General features: G+C 42.9%; 1 protein-coding gene across 1 annotated transcript; it reads left to right on the top strand.

The window, feature by feature from the left end:
- The first annotated feature begins 1,915 nt into the window (after nt 1-1,915).
- On the top strand, nt 1,916-11,690 carry LOC100127856 (matrix metalloproteinase-18). Its single transcript, XM_002939549.5, has 8 exons — nt 1,916-2,192; nt 3,984-4,134; nt 4,635-4,816; nt 5,796-6,030; nt 6,290-6,649; nt 7,896-8,062; nt 8,907-9,078; nt 10,420-11,690. The coding sequence occupies exons 1-8, from the start codon at nt 1,977-1,979 to the stop codon at nt 10,656-10,658; spliced, it is 1,722 nt and encodes a 573-aa protein (XP_002939595.2). The 5' UTR covers nt 1,916-1,976; the 3' UTR covers nt 10,659-11,690.
- Nucleotides 11,691-19,313: the final 7,623 nt, after the last annotated feature.

The following is a 19,313-nucleotide window of genomic DNA, read 5'->3' as shown; positions in this document are numbered from 1 at the left end:
AAACCCCCAGAAATGTATTCAAACCTTACATAACCTGCCAAGTTTTGTAAAAATGGGAGTGGTATTTAGGGGGAGTGGTCGCAAAAATGGGTGTGGTCAAAATGGTCCCTGCCGCGCTACACACAGATTTTCTTTTTTTTTCCCTTTTCGCATTTTTCAAATGTTGGGAGGTATGGTGTTAGGACCTAATACTTGCAGTCAACATACTGCCTACACTACGTAAGCCCCTTAGGATGGCCAACAAGTCTACATAGCATTTATGATAGAAATGATGCAATCTGCATATATCTATTAGTAAAACTGATAGCAGCTTGAATATATGTGGTTTAGCTACGTGACAGTATCAGAATAAAAAGAGGAATAGGAGAAACTGATGCTGGCTAGATGCTTAGAAAAAAGTGATATTGCTTAGAATAAAGTTTGCCTAGAGACTATTTTTTGTGTAATCATAATGACTAAGTGATTATTAGCCAATAAAAATAAAGACACATAGGTTTGCAATTGGATGATAGACATTGTAACACTCAGCCAGTGAGAGATCACTCCTTGTGTTTGTAGAATTGTCTGATTCAAATGGACTCTGTGGGAGATGTCCCTCCCATAATTCAGAGCTTTCTGGATAACAGATTTCCAGGGCGCTGCTACCACAAGGAGAGTTGAGAAACTGCAGCGCCTCAGACAGCAACGCCTGGCAGTTACCAGGGTGGCAAAAAGATGCTATTGCGCTCTCTGTGATAGCATCGCACCCCTCTTGGCCACCTCCGATGTGAAAAACCAAAGCGCAGGCAGTAAGGGGGGGGCTGACTGATCCCATACCTGTATTAGAATTTTAGTTAGGTCAGTGTTTCAGTGTCCTTCTAGGGCATCGTAAAGTGGTAGTCCACCTTTAATTTCACTTTTTTTATTATTTAGACACTGATATTCTGAAATCATTTTCAATTGGTCTAAATTTTTGTGCATGTGTGTTGTTGAATGATTTGATTCAAGTCTGATCAGGTGGTGGAGTTGCTGGAATGTGGAGGCTTATCTAATTAGTGGCATTTATGTGCTGCTGCTGCTCCGTGGCCATGCATAAATGCACATTTGCAGGCCTGACTCTGCCCCGGGTCCATTTACCCTCCCCTCTGGTGACATCAGCAATGGGCAGGCCGGCTGTGGGTTGGCAGAGGGTGGGTTTGGGTCTGGTGTTGTTTCTTTATTGGCCCGTTCATCACTAGTAGGGAGCCAATAGCATCTGTAGTGGGATGAGACCTGTAAAGCTTTATCCCTTTTGCTCTGGACACGTTGGACATGCCTGAACTCTTACACAATAATATATATTATTTCTTCCATCGTCACCCTGGGAACACCTGTGATGCTTTAAACCAGCGCAAATACTCTCTGCCCCTCCATAAAACCAGCCCTGCCCATTGGGGTCACTTTGGCTTAGGCAACATGGGCTTTTTGATCACCAAATACAGGGAGCTGCATTGGTCAACTCTCATTAAACTGAAAGGCAATCACTGCAACCCGTGCAATAACCCATAGCGAACAATCATGGATTTGCTTTAGGGCTTATTTATAATGTTAAGCAAATCTTTACCAGGAGAGTAAAACACATCTATATAAGAGAGTCAAAATCTATATTTGTATCCATTATCGGTTTATGCAGTGTAAAACCCTAGTGAATAGTTCATGTAAATCTTGGATCCTGGTGTCACAATCCCATAGCTAAAGGCAAATAATGTTAGAAACCTCTGTGATCTTCAGTGGAGCTTTTTCCCTGCAAACAGCCAATATTTATGTATCGTAGCCCCTTTGGTACAGCATGTGTTTTATCTTTGGATAAGCCAGGAGGTAAGGGGTCAATACCCTGTGTAATTCTAGCGTTCTTGCTGAAATAACAAGGCCTGTTTGCACAGGTTTAATGGATAGCTAGGGGGGAGCACAGTGTCCCACTGAGAGTCCCCAGGTACGGCCACAGAGCAAGGAGCACCATGGCCACAAGACGTGTGCCACTGGCTTTAGCCTGGGCAGCCTGGCTGCTTGTTTTGCCACTCAGCTTCTCTAGACCAATTGTGGAGGAATCTAATAGTGGGGAATACAGAGGTACCCCTTCTCCAGAGGTCAATGTCCCCCCAAATATGGACCCTCGTGGTGTAAAACCAGAAGGACCACTTCAGATAGACACAGAACAATTTAAATTGGCAGCGGTAAGTGCTCTTATTCTATATCTGTGGCACTTTCTTTGCTTACTCTCTTCCCTTTCCCTAGTTGGTACTCACCCACGCACATTTGACCCCTATTGGCAGTTTTGGTATTTGTACTTGTTCTAAATTCTGTGAGCAAGCTGCAGGGCAGCTAATGTGGCGAATGTGCACTGAGGCTGAGACCCCCTGCCAGTGCTCTAGGTCCCCCAAGTGGAAGGGGGTAGCTTTAGTAATAAGAATGTGGTCACAGATCACAGTGTAAAGCAAGCAATGTTCTGGCATAGCGCCCCTGTATTGCAGAGGAAGAAAACAAAGTGAATTTTGAGTATATTTTGAAATAGAAGTGTTGGTTTTCTGTTCTGCATAAACCTTTATAGTTATACAAATAGACTGTTTTATCATCCTCTTTATGTTTTAGCACAGGAATTAAATGTGCTTAGTTAGTTTCTGTAGCATTAGGCTTACATTCCATAATATTTATTGTATACGTTCATTGAGTTTGTTTGGTCTGCTCTGCCTCAGCCAGCCTTTCCTATCATTCCCATAGCTAGATGTAAGGATTCCTTCATCTGGGCAGCCCCTTGCTAATGATATGCCATCAGTTCTGGGACTCATGGCCGGTGAAAAGGCATTTCGGAGAGGTTAGTCGCCCGCAATAGCAGAGATCTATCGTGGGTGACTGAACCACTCCATCGGACATCAGCCTTATTGTTAATATTTAGCAATCACAGTGGTCAAAGATCCTAGGGCTCCTTTAATAGGCATTAGATGCACATAAATTGTCATGTTTGTACCAACAATGCAGCATGTTTTCCTAGAATTCCAGTAGCTGAAGACATGCCCCACACCTTGTGCTCAGTCGGCCTATGCAAGTGCAAATTTGCGTTCACAAATGACATCTCTTCTGGCAAACTAATCGGTGTCAAAACCTGAATGTTTATGTGTGTAAGCAGGTTGTCACCTGTCCTGTTTTCACCCAGACAGCCCAGTTTTCAGAAGAGCTGTACAGGTCAAATTAGGAAATCCAGACAGCCAAATGCTTATTGCCACATCATGACCCTGCCCCCTTATATTATAGACCCCCCCCTCAGATGACACCCACCCCTGATGTCATCCACTGCCCCCAGTGTCATTAGCCCTTCCTCCTGCCAAGACTTCCAAACCACTAAATGTGGCCCCCGTAGTGTAGGCACAGCTTATAAAGGGAACTCTGGGAGTAACATCTCCTTGAGGCTTAACTCCAAGGCTCTCTTGTGCCCATGCACACTGTACAGGGCCGAATTTCTTTATAGAACCCCAGGGCCTGTGCATAGGCTGGCAGCTTTAGCGAGAAAGCCCTTAGGTACCTATACAGGAAAAAAACAATTAAAAAAAAAAAGGCATGCCACTGGACACTTGTGGCTAAATCTAGTGGCAGAGGTGATGGGGTGTGGGGGTCCCCACTATTTTGCAATCATTACTGTGCAGGGTGTTTGCATCTAGGCCCATCCTTCTGGGGTCCCAAACTGTGAGGGGGCAGGATGAAGTAGCAGGGGGCCCAGCCTAAATGTTAGTTTGGGGGAAATTTGAGGAGACAATGCACTAACTCTCCTAGATACACCTGAAAGTCCAAGTCAGTTATCTGTAACCTTGTTATAAGCTAGGGGCCCCCTGAGCAAAGGTTGCACCTCCATGGGGAGCTTGAACTTGACAGTCTAATAAACAGTGGGCTACGGCCACAGTCAATAACAAGTCTCTCTAAAACATTTTTCCCACCGTACTGGAACTAATTCTAATCTCTCTGTGCTCCTTCAGGATTATCTGATAGAGTTTGGGTACCTTCCGGACGAGAACTTTACAGAATATTCTGTGCCCAACACTCAATTTTTCTCTGAAGATGAGCTGCCCGAAGAGTTTATCAGCGGCTTGGAGTGGTTCCAGAGACAGAATGGCTTGAAAGTGACTGGTAATATACCCAGAATAAATCCTGTGGTGTAACACTGGATCCACAGGCCCACAGCAAATAATATTCCTGGGTCCCACCATCACCCTGATGCCCAAATATGTGGTGGTGAGTGGACAGGAATGCAGTTGAGCAGTGAGGAGCAGTGGAGTTGTGTGACCTTACCAGGCACCATCTTCCCCTACCCACCCCCTGTAGCCACAGGGTCTGCTCCCATTGCTCCTAAACTGAGTTTCTGGTTTCCAGGGCCCAAAAACAAGTAGGTTTTGTAAAGTCTGCTGTCTGCAAATAACAAAGAAAACCATGTCTGCAAACTATGTACTGTTAATGGAACCTGCTGACATTCCAAAGCAGGTTAAATAATAATAATAAATAATCTTATTTTTGGCCCATAAAGAAAACCTGGATAGCATCACTTAAAAAATCCTGGATTTAAAAAATGCTATTAATTTCATGCTTATTAATAGCTGAATGATTTTAACTCACGTTTGCTCCACGTGCAGGTAAATTAGACACAGACACGGCTGAAGCAATGAGGCTTCCCCGCTGTGGGAAACATGAGCAACGCATGTCATACAATCTGGGCTCTAAGTGGAAGAAAGATATGCTGACCTACAAGATCCTTAATACGACAGCCCAGCTGCCTGAAAAGATGGTCAAGGATGAGTTAAGCAAAGCCTTGAAGGTATCAGACAAAGTTCTAGCATTATGGGTACTGTGTTCATTCCAAAAAAGCTAAAGATGAAGCAGACTTTATTATGATATATGGTACACAAAGTTGGCATAGGCCTCCGGGGTTGTTTGTTTCTACCAGGTGCGTCTGTCCATTAAAGTCCTCTTCACCTTCATATGAGAAATCTAAATTGTATCATATCTTATTCTCTCATTTATAGTTGTTTATCAGTGCTTCACTGCAATGTCAGCAGCGTACCTTTATCATGCTGGGCCCAACACACACCTGCAGGCCTCTGACCCCTTACTTCTATCCCCCAACACCACCACCACCACAGTGCTGCCTACAGCAACAGAGTAAGAGGGCGGCAAGTTTGAAGTTTGAAGCGGCTGGGAAACTGCCACACAGGAGATGGTAGTTACACCACTGTGCAATGTCCTATATATAAGCTCATTATTACTCTCTTGAAGAGTGGGAGGTGCAAGCTTAGTATCAGACTTGGGTTTGTGGGGCCCATGGGGGGGCGCCAACCAAGGGCCCACCACTCAAGTCATGGAGGCCCCAACACCCCAGTCATGGACCCTTCCCTACTCCCACCCACTGCATACGTGCTCTTTACCCATCCACAAACCAATCCCCCCACTCACCAGTCTGTTCCTCATGGTGGATAAAAATCCATCTCAAGGTACAGGAAGCAACTCACACCTACATAGCATCCATATAGTATGTATTCATACCAGACACCTATATTTGCACTCAATTCTGCAAGCACAAAGTGTTGGGCCTATCGCCATTACCCAAGTTGCAAAATGCAAAAAATATTAAACTTTGTTTTTGCACCTTCTCCTTAGGTTGCTGCAACTATTTATGTCTGCAAGATGTGCCACTTATATGGAAACTAATATTCAGTATATTTGTATACTTCTGCAACTGTTGCACTGTACCCTCAGTAAAAATCAGATCTAGTATATATAGCACTGTTTGATTGCAGGTCTGGCAAGATGTATCTTCTCTGAAGTTTGTAGAAGTTGGGATCAATGAAACAGCAGACATTGATATGTTCTTTGTGTCTGGCCTGCATAATGATGGCATTAAAAATGCTTTTGATGGTCCTGGTCGTGTTCTGGGTCACGCGTTCATGCCTCCGTTCAGTAAAAATAAAAAGGACATCGATGGAGACCTTCATCTGGATAATGATGAGAAATGGACAATTAATGAGAAGAAAGGTAGCGTCAGCAGTCACTTGCATGGCACAAAGCTCATTAATGATAAATTATAGAAAATCCCTAATTAAATGTAAAAATAGTGCAAATTTACATCTCCTGAGCTTAATGAACAAATATTCTACTTTGTTACTACTAGGGTTAATAGTCTGCATTGACTGTAGGGGTTACTGGGTAACACGGACAAGGTCTTCCTGTGCAAACAAGGTTCTGGAATATAAAAGTTATTATGCTATTTTAATTTTTCATCCCTATAATTTAGGGGTCAACCTTTTGCAGGCCGCCGCACATGAACTTGGGCATGCCCTGGGACTAGACCATTCCACTGTAACAGGAGCTCTCATGGCCCCAACGTACAAAGGCTACAACCCAAAATTCCAGCTTCACGAGGATGACATTCAGGCCATCCAGGCTCTTTATGGCAAACCAAAGCTTAATCAGACCACAGCTAGTAATGCCACCGTAATCAAGACTGGAGATGTGAAGACAGATACAACATCCAACACAAAACCCAAAGCAGAAGACAAGGATCCCAAAAAGCAATCGGTGGTGAAGATGTGTGGGCAAGAACCAATTGATACATTTGTATCCACCAAGAATGGATCTATCTTTTTATTTAAAGGTAAATACTATGATTGTATCAGGTATTATACTGGTTGATTTCTTTACTTTTTGATTATTTATTCTAAAATATTCCCTCTTCAGTATAGCTTTTGAAACAAAAATAGATGTCAACAAGACCCAAGCAAAAGTAAGAACATAGTAACTTGGTGGGACGTCTAGGGTTTTTACATAATCTTAATTACTGGGACCAAACCAAATCTAATGTCAAGAATTCATGGGAAGGTCCTGGCAGTCTGGGTAGTTTGTAACCATCTTCCTAAGTTATTCAAATTTGTCAGACTCACTTGCAAATCTGGTGAGATGTCCAAGTAGGTTTCTTGGGGCAGTCAGGAGCAGGACGGAGAGGAAGAAGAGTCAGGGACAGGCAGGAGCAGGATGGAGAGGAAGAAGAGTCAGGGACAGGCAGGAGCAGGATGGAGAGGAAGAAGAGTCAGGGACAGGCAGGAGCTTGATGGAGTGGAAAAGAGTCAGGGACAGACAGGAAGGGGATGAAGTGGGCAAAGAGTCTGGAGCAGGCGTAGAGACAGAAGCAGGATGGAAAAATGCATAGAGACAGAGGTACAGGTAAGAGTGGGTTGGATTGAGCAAAGACACAGAATGGAGCGGGCCAAGAGACAGACACTGGAGAAGCAACAGGACCAGAGCAGAGAAAACTGTAGCAGAAACAGAACCAGACAGGACTGGAACAGGAACAGAACTAGGACTAGAGCAGGAACAGGCCAAAGCTCAGGCAAGGAAGTGAGGTCACAGAAGTTTTAAATGTTTGCCGGCTCTGATTAGTGACTAATAATGATGTTGGGTTTGGAAGAAAATGAAAACCTGAGGATTATGAGAACAAGAAAACTCATCAGCTTGGCCTAATGTTCAAGGAGAGCATCCAAAAACCTGTAGGCTCCTGGCTCAAATGCCAGCCAATCCTAACACTCAGTATATCTCTATGTCCAGATATGGGTGTCTGAGTGGCACCACATTTCGGACAACAAACTATTTTGCATTAGGTACAATGTGCCAATGTACAGGGATGCATATTATGGTGACTATCTGAGGAATTGGCTGCACACCATAATTCATTTTGGATGCTAATACCTTTATGAATATTGACTGAAAGATAAACTGGATGCCCACCAAACTGTTGTCTTCTTTCCTTTCTCTGTATTGCTGGGTTCTATTACGAAGAGCCTATTTTATACCTTTAGTTCAGCTTTTCCCACAATGCTTTTTCTATCTTTCTACCTTGGCCATAGGTGAATACTTCTGGGAGATGAGCCACGGGAAGCTGCCATTAACAACCAAGAAGAAATACCCCCAGCTTATTTCAACAAAGTGGAAATCTTTGCCTTCTTCCATTGATGCAGCAATAAGAATGCAGAACCCATCTGCAGATCAAGATGGAAAGATCTTCTTTTTTAAGGTATTTTATGGAGACGTGTTACCCAATATGCATTGTTATGGAATGTTTTCAGCCATGACCTCAAACCCTGTAAGGATATTAGGGGCAACAATTAAGGAGATAGCTAGCAACATACTTTGCTTGACCCACTGGGATTACTCATATACACATCTCATAACTCTGCAGAACATGTTCCACTGAGGAACCAAGTATGCAAGTACTCATCTGGTTGATCAACTGTCCATCCCTTTGGAAGTCCTTAGGAAGTAATTAGAGTGCCATAGTAGTATAGATCACAAGGGAAGGATAGTAAAGGCAAGTACAACTTTTGAGAGGGAATCCTCAAGTTAAAAATCCCTGATATGATACAGTAGTGCTATGTTATAGATACAATGGTATGGGGAAATCATTTCTAGAGCTTTAGTTGCTCTTTAAAGAAACCCTAAGCACTAAGAATTAAGAAGAGCTCAACAGTGTATGAGGGTTTCTCACAAAATTTGGTGGAGCAGAAGGAGTTCCCCATCCAAGGAAGGTTAAGGGTGAAGACACACAGAGCTACTTAGTAGCAGCTACTTGTCACAGCTACTAAAAGCCAGAAAATACCCTGACATACACAATACTGAGAACTGCCTCTGCTAAACCACACGTAGAGACAAGTAGCTGCTACTAGTTGCTCCATGTGTCTTCACCGTTAAAGTTGTTATACAGTATGAAGCAACGGTGAGAGCATCTTCTCAGCTGAAAAGGAAAAAGTGGGTGCAAGTGATGGGCTGTGAATCTGTAACACCTAGGAGTAAGAATATATGACCAGCAATATATTGTTCTTAACAAGTCACATGAGTGTTTGTCATTATTTTCTTCCCAGGGAAGTAATTACTGGAAGTTTGACAATGGTCAAATGGAACCCGGATACCCAAAGTTAATCAGCGAAGGGTTCCCAGGTGTCCCAGACCATCTGGATGCGGCATTTACACAACCTGCTATTGTAGCAAAAGGAGGGAAAGTTATAAGAGAAGAGAGAATTTTCTTCATAAAAGGTAAGAGCTGGACTTTGGATAGTGGTAGGCTATGTTATGATAAACAGCGCCCCTTATCTCAAAGCCTCACAAGGGTTCCTTTCCCTGCATGCCCCCTATTGACCCCAGCTCTTCAACCGTGCAGTACCATGCACCTCACCAATGTAACAGCAACAGCTGGGGCCACATCAGCCACATGGTGGCACACTTACTAGTGTGTCCTTTTCTAACCATCTCCCATGTCAGTCAAGATACCTGGAATAGCTTTTCCCTCTGACCCAATGCAGAAGATTCTCCCTAGCTAAAGCTTTCAAGCCGCTCCCCGAGTCAGGTTTCTTATAACAAAGCTGGTAATATCCTCTTAAAAAATATAAAATGGGGTGTGCTGGTGTGAAACAGAATTTGTCCATCAAAAGAAAAAATACATTAATATGACACAATTTTTCTTTTAACCCAAATCATCTATATGTCAGCCAGGACAAAAAGAACTTGTTGGTGGGCCCTGCCCAAAGAAATTTGTAATAGGGATACCCTCAAGCAGGAGAACCTGAATATAATAAAGCTCACTGAAGTGCACATGAGATCCAGTTGTTTTCCCACAGGCCCCAAACCACAACCATTCTCTTAATTCTTTGTGACCATTTGATTCCTTCACATTCTGGGGTTCAGGTGTATTTGCGACCTCTGCACCAACTAAAGTTACACCCCTATCTCAGTAGTATATTTCTTGCAATAATTTACATAGCTGCCTGATGCAGTGTGAAATGGTATTCGGGGTCCACTAGGGTTTTCACCTTAGGGGCCCCTCATCCCAGTCACAAAACTTGCTGCTAGCCTACACCTCACCTCTGCCGCCATCTTCCCTGTACATCATACTTCTTATTTGGGGCTACTATAATGGGTAGGGGGGGAGCCCAAATGTCCTAGCTTGGAGTGGGGAGTAGGCCTGGATTGGTGGGGGCCACTGGGTTTTTTCCCGGAGTCCTACCAGCCCAGTCCAACCCTATCCTGATGCTTTTAAAGAGTGCTACTTGGAATATGGACCTATAAGGCAGACAGCAACAAATTGGAAGCAGGAGATACTCTTGTAATGTACCAATAACTACTGAACATTGCTGGAACATCCCATGTCTCCATGGCTGCTGTAGCAGCACTCATTAGAGGAAAGATATTGTTCTCCCAAGCATTATACTATTTATATGGGAAACACACATCTGTCCTATGGCCTGCTTATGGCAAATATCTGATTTCCCCTAGGCTATTCCAGTCATTAAACACTTGGCCTTTGGGTAAATATATAGCAAGCAACATAATAATGTACTGTATCATATCAGCAGGTGTTAATTTACTGTATTCTTTTAGGAAAAAACTTTACTGTGTACAACCCTGCCACTGGGAATAGTACCAGCCCTCAGTCTCTGCAGGATGATTGGGTGGGAGTCAAGCTGCCAATCACTGCAGCGCTCAGTCTGAAGAATGAGATGTTCCTCATCAGCAAAAAGAAGTTCCAGAAGGTTCTCATGCTGACTTACACTCAGGATCACGTGTACGGCAACATACACCAGCCCAAGAATCTAAATCAGCTGCTTCAGTGCGACTGAACTATAACACTGAGCTCTGTCTGCACAGATATATGTAAATAATTCTACCTTACTGAGTCATGCACACTCTTACAATATTCTTTTATTACTATATGTGAGATCGATTTATCTCCTTAATCATGACATCATATGTAATATCTCATGAATCGCTGAATACATAATGATTGTATGATTAACCATTTTATGTTGGGAGGGAACAAAAAATCTAACCACCCCACCCTCTTTTGGTTTAGGTGTGAGCCCCCTTTCCACAACCTGCTGCACAGGTTGCCAGAAAAATAGTAACATTTTTCTATATGTTTCATATTTTTATCTTTATTTCCTATTAATAATATTGGCATGAAGCATCATTTTTAATGGCCAGAAAGCAACCCCCAGCTGCAAAGCTCCCAGTGTGTAAAACCCCACAGGTCCCCCCCATACCTGGTCTGCAAATGCAGAGTTGTGTAGCAAGGCTGTCAGCTGCCATGTCACATCCAGTGTCTCTGTCCCATTGCAGAGCAGTCACATATGCACTGAAAGCCAATTTGGTTGGTTAAATCTGGGGTCTGGTTTCCAGCCAAATATGGCACCCAACAAACCTGCCACACAGGCACAATGCCATCCTAAAGCCGCTGAATATTACCCGGGCATAAAACTGGGTAGCTGCTAAAAAAGGGGGGGTTGACAGCCCTGATATTTACAGGCTGAATGGATGCTATGTGATTGGGTAGGGGAAGGGGCATTCTAAGGTATCTTACTCTTAAAAATGTTCTTAGGGTTAAAATAAAGATATGGTATGTTTCAAATGAAAAAAAGTCTTTTTGATCTTTGCTGCTCATGTGATTAAAGACTTGGACAGCAAATTGTATCTTGGTTGTTGTATAAGCGGATATTGGAATGATATAGGGATTGTCGGCTGAGAATCCACAACTCCTATTATCCTAATTCATTCTTACTAGTTATCGTGTATAGGCTGGGGCAGTGCCAGGCAGACATTGTGACAATTGGCAGCAATACAGAGATCTTGATTTCCATGCTTATTATTCTGAATGTGATTTGATTATGTGATTATTTCTGTGGCTCAGAGAGAATATAGTGCTTTTGCTCTAAACGCCATGGGCACATACGTCGTTTGCACACACGCCGTACATGCACGTGTCACTTCCTTGGCTATGATAGTCCACAGTGGAGGCTGGGACATTTTTTTTAAATAAAGAAAGCCACCCAAGGGCCACCCCAACATGTGCCACCCCTAGGCACAGGCCCTCAGGTGCCTGAATATAAATATGCCCCTGGTCATTGTGCAACAGTAGTTTGCAAAGTATAAAAGAATGGTCGATTGTGGCCCTTTTTTTGCACTTTGCATTGTGTTTTGTAAATGACCAATTATATATTTCTTTGTCATGAAAAATCCACTAGGCACATGGCACTGACAACAATAGGTTATAATGCAATGGCCTTGCAATGACTAGGCTAGTGAAATATAATGTAATATCTACATTTCCTTTGTTTGCTTGCACAGCTCATAGGCCCAGGGTTAGAGCAGCCTGCCCGAGTACCAGATGATTTCCTGTAGGGCACAGACCCCAGTAGGCGCCAGTCTTGGACGGTTCCCATCAACCCCTTCTTAGTTCCACTACAGGCCGATACAACACCTGTAACATTAACACTACCTAGAGATAACTGTCGTAAGAGTGGGCCCTAAATGTCAGATTCTCTGGCCAGTCCAAATCAGCACAGGTTCTTTGCACAAAGCGAAATTGGGCTTTCTGCCACTAGGGTTAAATTTTACCCAAATACCAACAGAATTTTGGGGGGACATATCTCCTGCCAAAGTCTTGTATAAATTAACAACAAGCTCCAATAATAATGATAATGAGCACATGTATTTAATACTTCGAAACATAAAAATATTTCTATAGAGTGTAAGTATGAAAATAACCACTAGATGGCAGTGCTAGTATAAGCATAGGCCAGCTCTAAAGTCCAAAATGAAATAGGAAACATTTGGAAGCAGGGCTGTAACTATAGAGACAGCAGAGGCTGCGTCTATTGGAAGCCTAATAATATAGATGCCCAGTGGGCTATCGACTGATTCATAATGTCAATAATACACCAAAATAGATCATAGCTTTGCGTGATGTGTGTACTAAAGAGATTTTATTTATAGGGCCAGGGACTTTTTTTTACACTATTGTAAGCAATAAAAATGCAGTTGAAAAGAATGATATCTGTTCAGGTGGCAGAGAGGCACAATGGGGGTAACTTCATGCCACCTTTCATGTTGGCTGGGTGCCAGTTAAAATTCCATGTTGAATTTATTTTAACCTTGCAAAAACAACAAGTTCTTAAAGGAATAGTTACATAGTTACATAGGGTTGAAAAAAGATCATTGTCCATCAAGTTCAACCCATCAGAGTAAACCCAGCACACAACCTATACTAACCAATCTATACACTCACATACATAAACTATAAATACAACCACTAGTACTAACTGTAGATATTAGTATCACAATAGCCTTGGATATTCTGATTGATCAAGAACTCATCCAGGCCCCTCTTAAAGGCATTAACAGAATCTGCCATTACCACATCACTAGGAAGGGCATTCCCCAACCTCACTGCCCTCACCGTGAAAAACCCCCTACGCTGCTTCAAATGGAAGCTCCTTTCCTCTAATCTAAAGGGGGGGCCTCTGGTGCGCTGATTGTTTTTATGGGAAAAAAGAACATCCCCCAACTGCCTATAATCCCCTCTAATGTACTTGTACAGAGTAATCATGCCCCCTCGCAAGCGCCTCTTTTCCAGAGAAAACAACCCCAACCTCGACAGTCTCACCTCATAGTTTAACCCTTCCATCCCCTTAACCAGTTTAGTTGCAGTCTCTGCACTCTCTCCAGCTCATTAATATCCTTCTTAAGGACTGGAGCCCAAAACTGCACCGCATACTCAAGGTGAGGCCTTACCAGGGACCTATAAAGAATGATTTGATAGAATACTATCAAAATAATGTTTTTTTCAAAGCACATCAGTTAATAGAGCTTCTTGTGGTGTCACAGGTGTCAGGTGCTTGCCATTTGATTACCAGTCATGTAGCACCAGCTTCTGTGACAAACAAACTTCATTTTCTCCTTGATGATTTCCAACAACCCCTAGGCTTAGTTCCTTAACAGCTACCTAAAGCACACTGAGCATGTGCAGTGCCACTGACACTCAAGAAATGGTGAAAGATGATCCAAGATGGCAAGTTCCTGTGGACCAATACTGTCCTGGGGCTGCTGAGTCTTTCTGTCAGTACAATATATAAAACAAAGCATTTATAACCATATCCATTTTAGGTAGGTATAGGGCCCTATTGTGTTTAACATTTAGCACTTTGCATATTAAGCTTAATAGTTACCCCTAAGGCTTAGGAGCCTTAGATGTAACATCACTGATGCTAAGCACTAATTAGAATGGTTTGACTTTTATATGTATAGCAAAGGGGTGGTTCAACTTTAAGTTAACTTTTAGTATGTTACAAAACGACCAATTCTAAGCAACCTTTCAGTTGGTCTTCATTATTTATTTTTATAGTTTTCAAATTACTTGCCTTCTTCTGAACCTTTACAGCTTTCAAATGGGATCACTGACCCTGGCAGCCAAAAAAACTAATGCTGTGTGATACTAGAATTTTATTGTTATTGTTACTTTTTGTAACTCATTCAAATCAGCTTCTGGTTGCTAAGGTAGTTTGGACCCTAGTAACCACCAAACAGAAGAGCTGCTTAACAAAAAGTGAAATAATAAAACTGGAAATAATGAAAAAATTATGATCAGTTGGAAATTGTGTCAGAATATTACTCTCTACATTAAACTAAAAGTTAACTCAAAGGTGAACAACTCTTTTAAAAAGGGCACTAAAAAGTGGAGGTACCCCAGGAAATGTTCTATTGGCAACGATGAGTGGTGGGACTTAGGGGCAGCACCAAAGGACAATTGGAGGCTTCCCAAGGCCAATCACAAGGGCTATTAGGAGGGCAAGGAGGAGAATATGCACTTGGGCAGTCACATAGGCAATACAGTGCTGCCTAAATGGCTGTGAAGGGTCTTAGTAGTATTCAGGGGTAACCTATTGCTAGGAACAATGGCCAAGTAAAAGACTTTTACGAGTGAGCCTCTCTTCCCATAAATACAGCCCCAGAGTGGCAATCTGTAGGTTGGGGCAAATGCCAGAGGGGCTGCTGTAAGGTGCCATAGACAGTCACTATTTATTGGGCTGGTGAGGGGCTGTTTGTGTCTCTGTGTACTTGCAATGCCAGGGCCTATATTGAATCCCAGTCCAGATCTGCAATATGAACACTGCAATATGCATGTCACACACAACTATAACCCAATGTAACAATCCTGCCTTTGATTTGATGACATCTATTTGGGAACGTGCCTTAGATTGTTACATAATGTTTTCCCTCTGTTATGGGAAACACTACCAGGTTCTACATAAACATTTCATGGCCAAGAGAACTGGGTCCTGCTAGTGAGACGCTCCCCGAAGCCGATAACACTGTGGTTACTTAGAATAAAGAGCCAGGGAATCAATAAATATCTGATTCTAAAACTTAATAGGCCGTGGATGGAATGACTCTGCTGCTCATCCTACTCCTGAGTTACTGCCAGTCTTTGCTTCGAGGGGGGTAGTTTTAATATCTAATCTGATCTCCTACCTACCGGAAAAAATAAAAAAAAGATAGCTGCACCGATACTGTCTTACTATTTATATCGGGCCAACATATTCCACAGCCCTTTGCACTTGCAGCAGAGGAGCTTACAATCTAAGATTCATATCATATTTTCACACACTATGGTCAGTTTTATCAGGAACCAATAAACCTGCCTGTATGGTATTGGAGTGTGGGGGGAAACCAGGCCGGGGCTGGAAATCTGTCACGTTGCGCATCAGAGCCAAATTCAAAATAAAAGGACTCTCAGTACCCGATATAGGTTTTACTTCTGTGCGTTCCTGGGTGCACTTTCCTGATTGATTTCTGGTGTTGACCCTTCTGCTTTGATCCCTGACTACGTTTAACTGCCACCTGCCTGGAACTTTTGCCTGGATACAACTGCCAGTTCTGTCACATGACAGAAGGCCAAAGGCCAAGTGAGGTGACTTCTAATATCCTCATATTTTTGAACAGTGGATACTTTATTTATTATGATACACAAGTTATGTGAGTTAAGCTACCAAGCAATGCCCTCCACTTTATGGGCTCTGGCACACAGGGAGATTAGTCGCCCGCGACAAATCTCCCTGTTCGCGGGCGACTAATCACTTGCCATCCCACCGGTGGGATGGCACACGCAGCGGTGCGATTTCAGCAAATCGCCGAAAATGCCTCGCGTGTGCCAGAGCCCTAAGCAAAACAGGGATCGTTTGTCCATATATTGCAGTATATTCAAGCTGGCCAGCTACGTCAAAGTCATCCCAGGTCTGGCCAATCCTACACATATACTTGAAGCAGTAGAATTCTTAATGAATCAGATAAAAGTGTAGGACTGGCCAGACCTGGGATGACATTGACATCGTTGGCCAGCTTGTATATATTGCAATATATGGACAAACAATCTCTGTTTTGATTAAAGGGAAGGGCATTGCTTGGTAGCTTAAAGCACAGAATGTCTTAATGCCCTATATATATTGATAATGGGTGAGTGCAGAGGACCTCCTGTTGCGGTCTGTATATATACTGTATATATATATATATATATGGTTCTATGTATACTCCTGTTACCAGTCTGTGTTATGCACCATTCATAGAAATGTCTATATTGCTCAGTGCATCCGTCTGTATGGAACCACTGGAATCAACTCGTTATTTCCCCAGAGGCTTATGTCTGGTGACTATTGCCACCAGGGAAATGCCAAGGGGCATGTGGTGTCACTCACAAATCCCATTATGTGCTTGGCACCATGAATAAACAGGCCCAGCGTGTAGCAGCCATAGCAGGCTCTGTGCTCTCCCAGTCACCCTTACACTATTTCAGTCTGGAGACTGAGCGGCTGAAGCTGCGCTTGGGGGTCTCTGCTGCTGACTGCACTGACAGATTGGGATGTGTATTTAGCTCACATGTTGACGGAATCTGATCTCGGCGTGTCGCACACCCTGCGGCCATGTACAGAGGCGCTTGTGTTCCTTTTCATTCACTTGATCTCTCAGTGACCAGTTCTGTGAATGAACCAGGATTGAATGGTGTAAACAGGCCCTTTAGTTTTGTGTCACCCTCATATGGGTAGAGTGGGGGGCACATTCACAGAGGTCATCGTATTTACCCCCCCCCCCCCCTTATCCATCAGTAAATCCATCTTGTAGACACATGTATAACCTATTCATCTGTCAGAATCCCCAATGGCATTTTCTATACTCCTGTGCCCAAGCTGCCTCTGGGTCTGCTGTCTCCCGTGTCATGCCCCTCTACAAACCAGGCAATTCCATCAAGTTCAACCTTGTAAACAAATAAGTGTTAGCTATCCTATAGCTGATCCAAAGAATGTAAAACACATTAGTATCTGATATTCACAAAGGGGATAAAAATGTTGGTCATGGTTCCAACACAGCAACCGGACCATTTTCAGGATCAATACTGTACTTAGAGTAGGAACTTAAATTAAAATGACCATGATTTTAAACAACTTTTTGTTGATTTTTACTCTATAATACGCGTTTGTTACTGTTGTAAGTGACCAACTGCAATGCAATTTTAACGACCTTTTGTTCAGAAATCAGTTCAGCCCCTCCCCATTCATTTCTATGAAAATCTCTTACACCCTGGACAAGGCAAGTTTAATACACTACAGAGGGTGCAAATATGTTAAGCAGCACCAAGTGTATTTAATTGCTAAGGAATAAAGCTGGCCAGGCCTGGACTTGCAACCTGACGGTTCAGGCTAATGTCAGAAGGGCTGCTGTAAGATGCCACAGACACTCATAATTTAGTGGGCTGGTGGGGGGGGGGGGCTATTTGGGCCTCTTTGTAATGGAAGTGCCAGGACTTATTTTGAATCCCAGTCCACCCAACAGCCTATATTACCACCTACTATAATCCAATCATTGGTCCAAACAATCGGATCGGCCATACTTTTCAGGTATATGAATGAATGTGAATAAGTGAATGCAGCTTGATCATAGGTAGAACAGACTAGTATCCCAGTTATCCTGCTTGCAGAGCCAAGCCGCTATAGAGGAGCAGCACAGTGTCACTGATCCCACTGTTGAAAGTGTATTCACAGCACGCTAAGCAAATACACTCGGGTCAACAGCGAGCAAATACAGATAAACTTAGGCATACAATGTGAGATAATGTGAAACACAAGCAGGCAGAGATTGCCGTAAAATGCACGTGCACTTGCACATTCACAGCCATGTTATCTTATGGGATGTTAGCTTAGCTAGGTTTTAGCTGAATATCACATGCCATTAAGTACAAATAGTACAATTTGCTCCTACAGGAAGCAATCAAACCCCCAGCCAAAACAATTAGGAACATAAATTGGGGGGGGGGGGAAGCTTTGCAACGTACCACAAAGTGGTTGCAGTCCAACTATTATTTCCTTTTAAAGGAGACAAATTGTGTGAAAACCAAGAGTGTGCCAGTGCATTATACTCCTCTAAATATATAAGGAATTTGCTGATAAAAGTAATGTTTTGGATTAATTTATTGATATTTTCTCCCAAACCTCTACTAGTCCTGCCCATATGATCTACTTCCTGCTGCCACTTCTCCCAGGCTGGAACCAATCAGCAGTTAGTTGGACCTGATAGGGAACTGCAGCATGTCTTTGCTTGTGTGGCTGTAGGACTGTGATTGCCTATTCTCCTCATACTGTGCTTCTGGCCAGGACCATTAGGACACACTCACCCCTCATTTGAAACATGGACAGGGACGTAGCTGATCTATAAGGAGCTCCAATAAAGTGGTCTTTATTTAAAGATAATATTCATTTTTGGAACAAAGTAAAACCAGCACCATATATTATTTATTATTGCCTACAAGACTGAAGGGTTTTTTAGTTATGCTATACCTGTACATCTACTTTAAAAACCCTACAGCTCTGCATATACAGTATGTATTCAGTATACAACACTACACCTCCCACTTAAACTAGGAACATAAACGCAACGCGAGTATTTGGGAGAGCAGTATGGGGCTGCGGGCCGCTGACAGGAGTAACATTTGCTGACAGCTGGGCAAAGATTCCCGGCACCTGTGTGAGGAGCATGTGTTCTGTGGGGGGTGAAAGTGTTGCACGAGGTCACTCCCGTGTGTGTTGGTACATTCTCAGCTGTATCAAAATTCTCGCCTCAGACATTCACAGTCTCTGCTTTTATCCTGCCTGTATCCTGTCACATGGTTTGGCCTTGATTTCCAGAGAAATATATTATATACACTATTCTTTCATCATATCATGCACCTTTTCTATTGCCATCCACTTTTATGCCTTAATTTTAATAGTGTTAATCCATTTTTATGAAATGACATTATTTACATAAAAATATAGTTGTTTGGGTTGTTCTACCTTTGTTTAAATAGATGTGTGAATGTACCAAGGTGCGAAATTGTAAGGCATACAAGGCCCCTAATCTAGCACTGGCTGTTTTTTCTCACACACATGCAAAGGCTCCTGTGCATGGAATTA

This window comes from Xenopus tropicalis, chromosome 8, assembly GCF_000004195.4.
Source record: "Xenopus tropicalis strain Nigerian chromosome 8, UCB_Xtro_10.0, whole genome shotgun sequence".
Classification (NCBI taxonomy): Eukaryota; Metazoa; Chordata; class Amphibia; order Anura; family Pipidae; genus Xenopus; species Xenopus tropicalis.
The sequence above is the reverse complement of the archived record's forward strand: the minus strand, read 5'-3'. Positions and strand labels throughout refer to the sequence as shown.

What these genes read in the sequence shown, in the direction of transcription:
- LOC100127856 (XM_002939549.5), top strand. Translation starts at nt 1,977, where the DNA reads ATGGCCACAAGACGTGTGCCACTGGCTTTAGCCTGGGCAGCCTGGCTG. An exon ending in AACAATTTAAATTGGCAGCG is followed by an intron (nt 2,193 to 3,983) that starts GTAAGTGCTCTT and finishes GTGCTCCTTCAG; the next exon opens with GATTATCTGATAGAGTTTGG. An exon ending in GAAAGATCTTCTTTTTTAAG is followed by an intron (nt 8,063 to 8,906) that starts GTATTTTATGGA and finishes TTTTCTTCCCAG; the next exon opens with GGAAGTAATTACTGGAAGTT.